This window comes from Mus musculus, chromosome 9, assembly GCF_000001635.26.
Source record: "Mus musculus strain C57BL/6J chromosome 9, GRCm38.p6 C57BL/6J".
NCBI classification, from domain to species: domain Eukaryota; kingdom Metazoa; phylum Chordata; class Mammalia; order Rodentia; family Muridae; genus Mus; species Mus musculus.
In genome coordinates this window covers 64,845,487-64,858,351 of record NC_000075.6, presented here as the reverse complement: position 1 = coordinate 64,858,351, position 12,865 = coordinate 64,845,487, and the positions used below count along the sequence as shown (strand labels likewise).

Below are 12,865 nucleotides of genomic sequence, written 5' to 3'. Positions count from 1 at the left end.
ATTTCTAATAAATATTTTAATACATTTAACCGACTATTTGACCATCAAAGGCATAGACTTTCAAATATTCAGAAACAATGTGTGTGTTGGGGGGGGTGTCATAATCTGTCTGCATACTTTTCTTTTTTTCTTGAGACAGATCTACTATGTAAACAAGGCTGGTCTAGAAGTGACTATGTAGTCCAGGCTGAAATCAAATTTTCAACCCTCCTGTCTCTACCTCCCAAATGTTGGGATTACATGTATGCACAAAAAGTCCTCTTCTAGCCGGGCGTGGTGGCGCACGCCTTTAATCCCAGCACTCAGGAGGCAGAGGCAGGTGGATCTCTGAGTTCGAGGCCAGCCTGGTCTACAAAGTGAGTTCCAGGACAGCCAGGGCTATACAGAGAAACCCTGTCTCGAAAAACCAAAAAAAAAAAAAAAAAAAAAAAAAAAAAAAAAAAGTCCTCTTCTGTGAATGGAGTTAATAAAATATTAGAGCCTGGATCCACCATGAACAAACATCTGATTTTTTCCAGAGCTCATTCTACTTTTCCCACAATAAAGTTGTTATTCTTATAGTACATGCTGATGGAGCTATTAGTAATTCATACGACCTTCATATTAAAAGACCCTTACCTGAACTAAAATCCGTGGCCTCTGAGGAGATGGAAAGGGAACTTTATGCATAAAATGAGAAATATGCCTTAAAAACAAAAACAGAAACTCAATTGATTCCAAAATTAATACCATTTGCTACATGGTCAACAAGCCATTACAAACTCATTAATACCATTTGCTACATAGTTAACATGCCATCACAAATTCATTAATACCATTTGCTACATGGTTAACATGCCATCACAAACTCATTAATACCATTTGCTACATGGTTACCATGCTGTCACAAACTCAAGCTCCTTAAGACCCTGTGCACTTAAGCTCCAAAGCCCCTAGTACTGTGGAAACAAAGTAACACCGAAAGTTGTTTGAATCATTGAAGTTGCCTCTGATTAAACTGAGTAACTTCATGTTAACAGCTGATTATATGCAACAGTATGTTATTTTAATATTTAATCCCAGCACTCGGGAGGCAGAGGCAGGTAGATTTGAGTTTGAGGTCAGCCTGGTCTACAAAGTGAGTTCCAGAACAGCCAGGGCTATACAGAGAAACCCTGTCTTGAAAAACCCAAAAACCAAAAAAACCCAAAACAAAACATATTTTCTTCTTCCTAAGCAGGTAATAATCAACATTACTAAAACTAATTCTTATATTTATATTTTTAATTAATCCCTCATATTTTGTGGAATAACCATCTGAGGTACTAAAAATTAAATGTTTGTAAACCATGAATAAGTTGGGTGAGGTGGTGCATGCCTGTAGTCCCATCTACTTGAGAGACTGCAGATAATGTGAGTTCTGGGAGTTCAAGGCAGCCTGGGCAACAAAGGAAGACTTCTCCATCCTCAATAAGCCTTCCATTAAACAATGGGTAAGAATCTACATCAACGAGATGGCTTTTTGTTGTTTTGCTTTTTGTTTTGTTTGTGGTGATAAGGATCAAACCCCAAACCTTTCACACACCAGCGAGTTCTTTCACTGAACTACACCCTTTGGCTCTTAGGGATATGACCTTGTATATAGCCTTGAACTTGTAATCCTCCTGCCTCTGCCTCCTGAGCACAAAGATTACAGTCATTCACCAATCAATAAGTTTTGTTTTGAATATTATAGAAGGTAAAAAACATAAAAAGTATTTTATTTTCTAATAATAAATAAGCTGTTTTTCTTGTATTTTCTTCTAAACATTATTTAAAGATTATCTTATTTGTAGAAGTGAGGTCATTACAAATAAATGGAGAACTGGACAAGTCATTTATTGATTCCATGTTTTAACTATGAACTGTGCAGAGTCTGTGAAAAGCTACTAGTCTCACTATTATTTAAAATCTGGAAGGAAAATAAGGACTAGAGGAATGAGTACCACAAGATACACATCTGCTTGATTATCTGAAGCAGTTAGGAAATCAGGATTTCTGTATGATCCATGAAATTCTAAGGGTGTTTAAGATCCATCCAGAGAGGATGGGCAAGGTCAAAACTCTTTTTATGGTGATAGAGAGACTCAATTTGCCCTTCTCACACACTTGGCAATTGCAGTGATAGTGTCAAAGCACTGGGAATGAAACTGCTAACAGCCTATGAGGATCAAGGCAGGCTTAACCTGGCAGATGCTGCATTTTACTACTTTGCTACTAGAGACTAAAGCAATGCCAATGCCATTTAAGAATGTCTCTTTGAGGCTGCAGAGATGGCTCAACAGTTAAGAGCACTTGCTATTCTTGCAGAAAACTCAGTTCAGTTCCCAATACTCACATGGTGATTTATAACCATCTATAACTTTAGTTCCAGGAGATCTGGTACCCTCTTCTGACCTCCAAGGGCACAAGACATACATGTGGTACACAGACATACATACAGGCAAAACAATCACACATATAAAATAAAAATAATTAATAAATCTTGAAAAAAAGAATGTCTGAATTACTGTTATTGAGGTAGTAAATATCTGTCCTGTATCTTAATTCTGGAGTATACATTTAGATTATGCTGTGATAATGGGTAAGTACCCATAAAGCATTGCTAATGCAGACGAAAGCATGGTCGCCATCTTGATTTTGCTAAAGCACTTGCAAGACTGAGTTATGAATGAATTGTTTTGTTCTCCCCACACAGAATGCCATTTTCGTCTGGAAGATGATGGGCAAATTAAGTCTATCCAGTGTTAGTCATTTAACAGATATTTTCCATCAGAATTAACAAAGTGCAAGGAAAACAACTAGAGATACTTATTAATAATTAAATTCAAATTTTCAAGTGAAAAGTAAGAATTTGTCACCATGAACCCAAAAGCTTTGCAATATTTGAAAACTTTTTCTGAAAACTGGAAATATAGCTGGGAGGGAGGCCTCTTGGAGGGCCTGGTTTGAGTCTGGCACCACAATGAACTTTGTAAAACAACTAAACAAAAAATATCTTTTTTGTTTGTTTGTTTTGTTTTGCGCTAGCAAGTAAAGGTGCTTGCTGTCAAACCTAATAACCTGAGTTCAGTCCCCAGGACCCACACTGAAGAAGAGAACTGGCTCCTGCAACTGTCCTCTGACCTCTCCCTGTGCACCACGGCGAGGACATGCCAACATGCATGCACACGCACACATACACGCACACACTACAAATGTTAAAACTCTTCTGATGCTATAGATATTAACAAGTGATTTTCTTAAATTGAAGAAGACATTTGACTATAACCTCAATGAAGAATTGCTGGGCAAGTGACCGATACACAATGCTATAAGATCACGCATGCATGAGTTAATGTTCAGTCAAGACTAAGTAAGAGAGACCTTCAGATTTTAATAGAACACAGAAGGAAACTTTATTGATTAGGTTTCATATTTTGCATTACTAATAAGTTAGAAGAAACTACTACTTGCCAAGCTTTGGGACAATGCCAAAAAGTAATATCCACAATCCTAAAATGACTTCTTAAGTGCCCTCCTATTTCTACTTACATTATCTGCGTGAGGTCAGATTCTCTTCACATACCTCAACCAAGATAATAACCGCAACCGTCTGAATTCAGAATCGAGAGAGAAAACTCAGCTGGGCTCAATTAGCCAAGGCATTAGAGGCTTCTCAACAGAGGGGAGCTGCAACCTATAGAGACCACCTCCAGTAGACAGGCATGGTCCACAGTTGAGGGGACGCGGTCACCCACCCATCTCAAAATTTTTAACCCAAAATTGTTCCTGTCCAAAGGAAAGACAGGGACATAAAATGGAGCAGAGACTGAGGAAGGGCCATACAGAGACCACCCAACCTAGGGATCCATCCCATCTACAGACACCAAACCCTGACATTACTGCTGATGCCAAGAAGCACTTGCTGACAGTAGTCTGGTATGTTGTACCCGAGAGGTTCTGCCAGCACCTGATTAATACAGATGCAGATACTCACAGCCGACCATAGGACTGAGCCCGGGGGCCCCAATGGAAGAGCTAGGGGAAGGGCTGAAGAAGCTGAAGGGGATTACAACCCCAATATCAACCAACCTGACCACCCAGAGCTCTCAGGGATTAAACCACCCCAAAGAGTACACATGGAGGGATCCATGACTCCCTCTACATATGTATCAGAGGATGTCCTTATCTGCATCAGTGGGAGGAAAGGCTCTTGGTTCTGTCAAGGCTTGATGTCCCAGTGTAGGAGGATGCTAGAGTGGTGAGGTGGGAGTGGGTGGAGAAGGACCCACTCAGAGGCAAAGGGGAGGGGTGATGGGATGAGGGTTTGTGGAGGGGAAATGAGGAAGGGGATATCATTTGAAATGTAAATGAAAAATGATTAATAAAAATATAAAAATTCACTCTTCTCACTAACCATTGTTTTAAAAGTTACTTTTCAAAGAAATGTTTAAAGATGTAACTAGTTTGTTAATTATTAAGTATATTATAAATGAATAAATAATCATTCAGTTTTAATTTCTGTTGCAATAAGATGTCTGTATTAAAAACATAACACATAAAGAAAAGCTCACTGAGTCCTCATACGATTTTAAAGGGGTTCCAACAGCAGAGACTTTCAGAAGTGCTAGGTTTTGACCACTAAAAATAAGAGCAGACAGGAGCACGGGATACTGAGAGCAATGCTGTATCTGAAGGCTTTTACGATAACTCTATTACTTCCCAGCTCTCATCAGAGTCAGAAACTGACTTGACGGCTTGAAGTAACAAAGATCAAAGTGTGATTGTAAGCCTGGAAAGGCAGGCGTCACACTGCAGTGATGCACTCTGCATGCTGTCTTACTGCATGAAACCTTATCACATTTTAGTGCTCTTAGTAAATCATCAAAATTACAAATGAAAAACAAAATGTCTTTATCAAACTTTTCTTTTAAATTCATATTTAAGCATAGGACCACTTTAAAGGTTCATTATACCTTAAATATATGAAAGGATTACAAGTGCAGTTAAGAGTTAGCATTTTCAGGCTGGATGTGGCAATGACAAGGCACTTTCCTGGCCTATGCAAGGCCTTGGATCTGACCTCTAGCACTGCAAAGAAACCTGGTTCCAGTACTTCTCCAAATTAGCAGCTATAAACTTCATAAGAGTATTTTATATTTATTCCAAATAACTCATTTCAAAATAAATTAAGACATCTGCTGACAGAAATAAAATTGTTTGAAATAACAAGATTGTAAAAGTGTAAAATTTTACATAAATAAAATAACCAAAATAAAGTAACCAAATTTTTCTCAAATAACTCTCAAGAAACCCAATTTCCATATAAAATTGAATCAATTTCTAGTATAAATATACCAAGGAAAGGGCTGAAAATTTTTTTTGAGACATGGGCTCTCTCTATGGCCCTCGCCATCTTGGAACTCACTATGTTGACCAGGCCTGCCTCCAACTCACAGAAATGTACCACCATGCCCATCTTGGATTGTCAATGCTTTCTGGTTTTTTGGTTTCTTTTTTTGAGACAGGGTTTCTTTGTATAGCCCTGGCTGTCCTGGAACTCACTCTGTAGACCAGGCTGGCCTCGAACTCAGAAATCCGCCTGCCTCTGCCTCCCAAGTGCTGGGATTAAAGGCGTGCGCCACCACTGCCCTGAGGATTGTCAAATTTTAAGCCATGGAACTTATAACTTACTTTTCAATTGGAAGGGCATGAGGTCCAGAGATGGAATAACGATACAGAAAAGTCAGAAATTTTCTGAATGCATCAAAAAAAGGCCAATGAGAAAGAAGACAGATGCATTTGTTAGTGTGAATTGTTCTAGTACTATCAGACTTCCCATCTACCAGAGACGTTAAACCCAACAGAAGTCTCTGCTTTTCTGTAAGGTTCTCCTCAGGGTATGGTTCATAAAACTGAATAGCAGCACCATAGACCTGTAAAACAAGAAAGCAGTTAATAAATACACTTTATATTATTTATTCAAAACAGATGATCAGCTGAGTATTTAGCGGATGCTTGTTATGTACAGGTGAGGTGTCAGGGACTAGGAACACAGTGGTATAATCAACCTTCTTCAATAAAAAAAAACCCAAACAAGCAAAATTACAGGGTCGCCTACGGCTGGCCTCAAACTTGTCATCTTCTGCTTTGGCCTCCTGAGTGCTGGGTTATTTACAGGCTGACTGCTTTCTTGATAAATCTGCTATTAAATAGCTATTAAGAATAGCTATTTTTATTAAACTATATTTTTCAAATAAAAAGGGAAAGAAACTGAGCCTTGTCATGGCGATTCAATCCTCTAATCCCAGCACTCGGGAAATGGAGGGTCTAAGCAAGAGCCAGGGCAGCCTGGTCTACACACACACACAAATGCTGTCTCAAAACAACAACAAAACCAAAAGAGTAGATATTATACCAATATTTTTATATGAAATGTTTGAAAATTATCTAGTAAGAAAGTGAGATAAGTGAGAAGTGTAAAGAATTCACTTCATTTTTCTGTGCCCTGATTTCCTTATCTGCAAAATGAGAACGCTGGCCCAGGGGACTCCAAGCTTCGCCTCTAGCCCTCTGTGGCTCCGGGGCTGCAGTGTAGCTGAGCAGACCTCTCTCTGTAAGGGCAAGCTCTGGTCCCCAGAGTAACAAGGAGAGTCTGTTTTCTAAATCACGTTACATTTTGAATGCCTTTGACATGATTGATTTAGCTTTTCTATCACAGAAAATGAACCAGCGAGGGAATCAACATGTGATGATGAGAAGAGTATTCACTTATATTTTAAAACAAACATTTGGGAGGATGGGAAAACTCTCTTTTCCTGTCTCTGGATATAATACATTCAACAAAATGGAAGAAATGTATATTATTGGTTCAGTTTAGTTAGTTTTTACACTGCTTCTTACAGATATGAAGCTTATGAGTTAAAAATATACTAGAAGCCAGCAATTTAGTTAAATGCACCGTACGCACCTTCTCAGCTGAGGCTCCGGTTAACACAAAGGTAGAGAACACAGGAAGAGGGTATTTGCTATCTGGTGGCCAGCATTCAATAGTTGCCCCCATTGGTAAACAAAAGAGGGGAACAGATTCTGGCAGTGAGAACGACTCGTAATCTTCTTGAGGGTATCTGCAAATTAGACCTGTGGCAGCGGTGAGAAACATGAGGTCACTGTGTCTGGAGTGGAAGAATTTTTAAGTTGAATGACAATAAAATGCTTTCTTATTTCACACACCTAGAAAGTAAAAAACTTGCATCTATGTTCATCAGATAATTCTGAATGTGTAGTAGGGTTTCTATATAGATGTTAACCTTCAAAGACTGTAACTATTAAATCATTTAACATTTATCAAACTTCATCTACAAAGGCTATGTCAGCAGTAACTAGGAAAAGAGAACCCTCTAAACACACACACACACACACACACACACACACACACACACTTAAAAATCCACTTTAAAGCATATATTTAAAATTTTCAATATGGTTATTAGTATACACACACACACACTATCACTCTTGCTAACTATTCCTCTGAGACTATGAATATATATATATATATTCATTCTCCTATAGGAGACTAATTGCAAATTCTTACACAAATAAAAGACACCCCACAAAAGAGTAGATAAAGATTTAGAATATTACAATGGTGTTACCTCAAACTCAGCTTCTAAATAATTCTAAATATTTCATATAAGTTATGCCAACTTATATGTAGATAATTTCAAGCAACCCAGTGCTTCATGTTAATCTCCTCATGAAAATGGAATAGGTATCTTCCACTGAACATATCCTAGGAACAGAGCTTTATCCTGAGTATTGTGGGGTTAGAAATTGAAAACAGGCGGGGCAGTGGTGGTGCACGCCTTTAATCCCAGCACTTGGGAGGCAGGGGCAGGTGGATTTCTGAGTTTGAGGCCAGCCTGATCTACAGAGTGAGTTCCAGGACAACCAGGGCTACACAGAGAAACCCTGTCTTGTAAAAATACAAAAATACAAAAAACAAACAAACAAACAAAAAACAAAAAAGAGAAAGAAATTGAAAACAGGTTGAGTAGTGGCACATGACCTTAATCCTAGCACTCGGGAGGCAGACGGGTCTCTGAGTTTGAGGCCAGTCTGATCTACAGACTGAGTTCCAGTACAGCCAGGGGAATACAAGGAAACCCTAACTTGGAAAAAAAAGGAGGAGGAGGAGGAGGAGGAGGAGGAGGAGGAGGAGGAGGAGGAGCAGGAGGAGCAGGAGGAGCAGGAGGAGCAGGAGGAGGAGGAGGAGGAGGAGGAGGAGGAGGAGCAGGAGCAGGAGGAGGAGGAAAGAAAAAAAGAAAAGAAAACAGGTTTTATGACTGAGATGTCCTTAAAATCAGGTAAAAACCATCACTGTTTGAGCCATGATAAAGTGGGAATCTGAACCGTGGGCTCTACTACTAATATCTCTGATTCTCAACAAATAGGACTCAGGTTCTAGTCATCTAAAAGGCAAAATGAACTAGATATACTAAGGTTCCCTCTCTAATTAAATGCCAGCTAGCCAGTGAGGTCCCCTGAGGATTCACAGTTAACTTCTAGTCTCTCAGGTCCTGATGCAACAGTGCAGGTGTAAAGTAAGAATAGAAATACTGGTGAGCTGTGGCCCCTGGAAAGTCAAAAGGAGAAAAGAGTCCAGGACTCTAATTTTAAAAGGTTGAATCTACTTTCTAATAAATAAGATCAATATGTTTGACATTTTGAGGGCTCTTAAAATTGAAAACTTCAACTATGCATCATAAAATTGCAAATTAGTTTTAATACTATTAATTATCATAAAATATAACCATTAAATTTGACTAAATTAATATAAATATTAACGAAGCATCTTTTCCATACTTTGCACTAGTTTAAAAATTAAAGAGAATTGGCATGTAGTCAAGTTGTTATTTAAACCTAAGGCTTAAAAAAATAAAGTCTACCTTCTTCTCAAAGTGATCTTTCATGCAATATCCAAAATACTTTAAGACAACCTGAGACTCAAGAGACAGGAGCTGGAGTTCAAGTCCCGATGCTAACACACCTTAACATGGTACACAACCTGGTTACAGGCAGGTTTTGTCTTTAACCTTATGGACCCCACAATATATTTCTACATAAAGTCTTTCTCCCCCAAACGATGCTTACCTGCTTTGTAAGATATAGTGTTAGTCTTTGCCACTGACTTTTTATAGCATAAGTATACCGCAGATCCCCACTAGGAGAGAAGAAAAGGCAGTATGTCATTTTTAAAAGGCAGTAACTTGATGAAATGCAATGTGATTGAGCTCTCCGATATGAATTCACTACCATGTGGTAACAGATTTCACCTGTAAACTGTTGCCAATCTACTATTTTGTTAGTATTTTATTAGAATCTTTACTTACTTTTCTTTCAGAAGGTCACAATTCCCCTCTTCACAATAGCAGAAAAATTTGATCCTTTAAAATGAAACTAAGTCACAAAAATTTAGACTTTATTCTAAGTTCCAAGCTTGGGCAGAAATATCAATGACCATTCTCAGTTGAAAAGTAAGAAAATAACCATTTAACATTTCTTTCTATAATCTTTTTTCATTAAGAAAAGTTAGGACACATTTAACAACAAGGTACAATTTTTAAAAAGCTCTTCTCTAAGAGACTGAAGGAAAGGAGGTCAAATGACCAGCCCAACTTGTTATCCATCTCATTGGGGGCACCAAGGCCTTACTTCTATGCTGTGATGTGTTTATAGACAGGTGCTTGGCATGGCTGTCTGCAGAGAGGCTCTACCAGCAGCTGACTGAGATGGAAGCAGATACTAACACACAACCATAGGACTGAAGTTGGGAACCCCTATAACCATATTAGGGGAAGCTGAAAGGGAGAGTCACTCCATAGGAAGACCAGCAGTCTCAACTAACCCAGACCCAAGGGAGCTCCCAGAGACTAAGCCACCAACCAGGAGCATGCATGGGCTGGTCCAAGGTCCATGACACATATGTAGCAGAGGTCTCCCTGGTCTAGCCTCAGTAGGAGAAAATACGTTTAATCCTTGAGAGCCTTGAGGACCCAAGAAATGGGAGCTCTGGTGAGGGGAGCACCCTCCCGGAGGCAAGGGAGAGGAGAAATGGGATGAGGAACTGTTGGAAGGAGGATTGAGGGAAGGCAGTGACCAGAATGTAAATAAATAAAATAATTTTTAAAAAGTTCTCTAAATATTAAACATATAAAAGGAATTAGTAGTAGTGCATTTAATTTATGCATCATTTGCTATTGTTGTAGGCATTGTCCCAAGTTCTAATCCTAATTCAATTATTCTTCAAAAATGCCTATGTACAAAAAAAAAAAAAAAAAAAAGCCTCACTATATCCCTAGTCTATGAATAAGGAAACCAAGGCACAAGCGGTGAAGGAATTTGTCCACTATAGACATGTGAGATTCAAACTCAGGCAGGTTGGCCAGAGTCTGTGCTGATCAAGCTGGTAACAATGGCTCTTTCTTCTCTGCAGAGGAGAATACATGCTCTGTGCAATAGAGAGACTACTGTCTCCGTGAGAATAAAGAAACACATTCTGGTTTTAATTTCAATGGTAAAGGTTTAGCTAGAACACCTTGATTAGTTAATAAGACTTAGAAGCAGTTCTAATGACAGTGTCAATTACTTTCAATCAGAAACAAATACATAAATACATTTGTAGGCTTGGATGGTGTTGCTAAAATACCAAATCAAATCTGAAATGTTGTATGCTAGGCCCCATATTCATGAAAGAGTTCAAAAACATTCTCTGCCCTAACTATTGCCTTTTAAGACTATTTGTGAACCAGATGTGTGGCTTGTGCTTGGAATCTTAGCCGTTGGGAGAGCGAGTGAGAGAGGATCACCATTAGCTGGAGGCTGATTTGGCTACAACCAGGCTGGGCTACAGAATGATACCTTTTCTCACTGTGGACCAGCCTCAACCCCTACAATTCTATTTGCTACCATGATTTTCTTCTACTATAATCACAACAGCCACATAACATTGCTAAATCGTAATCATCTACAGACATTTTCAGCATATTATTAGTTATAATAAAAAATGGTCATCTAATTAGGGGTGACATATCTACAGGTAAACTCTTTTAGGATAAAGTTAGATATTGTCAGTAACCACTTTTCAAATTGTTTCTTACAGAAATGGCTCAGTATGACTTTTCATTAACGATCAAAGGGATCTACTGATAATTGCCATTAAATAACCTAACATCTATAAAGTGCTTGCTTGTACATGCTGAGAAGGTAAATTTGAAAAATTGGTAATTAAAAGTTCAACTCTTAACAAAGTTATAAATTGACAGGAGCATAAATTAGTTAAAATTTTCTTGATACAAATCTTAGAAATAAACATTGGCTTTGATACAGCAATTATAGGCCACACAACAGGGTATCAGCAATGGGGGCAATGCTTAGCTCTTGGTTCTACAGTTTTATAGTCTGGGTCTGGGTCTTGCTTCACCAACTTATTGAAGGTGTTGCTATGAGGAAAGAACCACTTTTTTTGTTTGTTTGTTTGTTTTTTGTTTTTTGGGGTTTTTTTTGTTGTTTTTTTTTGAGACAGGGTTTCTCTGTGTAGCCCTGGCTGTCCTGGAACTCACTCTGTAGACCAGGCTGGCCTCGAACTCAGAAATCCACCTGCCTCTGCCTCCCGAGTGCTGGGATTAAAGGCGTGCGCCACCACGCCCGGCAAGAACCACTTTTTAATTCTCAAATTTGTTTCTCTCAAAATGGGGGTAAGATACCTACTAAGGTCACTGGCAAGAGTGAAGAAACACTTAGAATACCACACAGCACATAGGCACTAGGTAAATACAGCTTATTTCATGTAAAATTTAGTGGTATCAACAGCTTTCTTCTAATATTAAAAATCAGAGTTTCAATGTCTTACAGTAGAAGACAGAACAAAGTATAGAAAACTCATGGAACACAGCAATCTTCATTAAAAATCGTTATACTCACTAGCCCTCCCTTATCCACACATTCAGCTTTCACAGTTCAGTTGCCTGTGCTCAGCTGACTCCCCCTTCTCTATCTCTCAGCTCCCTGGATTTCCCTTAACTCCCAAATTCATGTCCTCTTGTTTTTAAAATAACTCCAATTAGTTCTCTCTATATGTGTATGGGTGTGGGGACATCAACTGGACCAGGGGCAGCCTACCAGTGGCCACACCTTCAAAGAACACTTACTCCCAAGGCTGGAGAAATGGTTCAGCAATTAAGAGCATTGGTTACTCTTATAAAGGACCCAAATTTAACTCCCAGCACCCACATGATAGCTCACAATTATCTGTAATTCCAGTCCCAGGGGATTTAGTCAATACCCTCCTCTGGACTCCATGGGCACCAGGCGCACACACACACTTGGTACACAGACACATATGCAGTTAAAACACCCATAAATAATAAACAAACGCAAAAAAAAAAAGTTACTCTCATTCCCCCAGTGGCCACCAAGTGCCAAAAGATTTTCAAGTGGAGATGGGCCCTCATCAGCACCTCCCCCATCAATTTAGAAGTGGTAACCTGCATGACTTTTGTGATGGGGGCTTGCACTATCCTGCTCCATCCTGCCTAGGACATGAATCATCCCTTTGTCCAGAATATACTTGCAGTGTTTGCTATCTGCCCATTACTCACCCAGCAGCAACAGTGGTGCCTGTGTTGAGAAACCCTCACCATACGTAACAATGGATCCGACATATCAGAGCAGTGATGCTGGCTATGGCTCTACTGCTTTGTTACACTTCACTACTAGTTACCATGCCTTGTGCATACGTTAGATTTTATTATAAATACAGATAGGGAAAAGCATGGTATCTACAGAGTTACGTCTTACTCAG

General features: G+C 39.0%; 1 protein-coding gene across 11 annotated transcripts in view; it reads right to left on the bottom strand.

The window, feature by feature from the left end:
• The window catches only part of Dennd4a (DENN/MADD domain containing 4A), a 113,544-nt gene that overhangs the window by 61,316 nt on the left and 39,363 nt on the right, over positions 1-12,865 (bottom strand). For all 11 annotated transcript variants that reach the window (XM_006510743.3, XM_006510741.3, XM_006510745.3 and 8 more), the window contains 4 exons: positions 9,157-9,226; positions 6,971-7,140; positions 5,695-5,936; positions 619-685 (listed from right to left, as the gene is read on the bottom strand). In XM_006510743.3, coding sequence (XP_006510806.1) covers positions 619-685; positions 5,695-5,936; positions 6,971-7,140; positions 9,157-9,226 — 549 coding nt within the window. The remainder of the gene's footprint in view (positions 1-618; positions 686-5,694; positions 5,937-6,970; positions 7,141-9,156; positions 9,227-12,865) is intronic.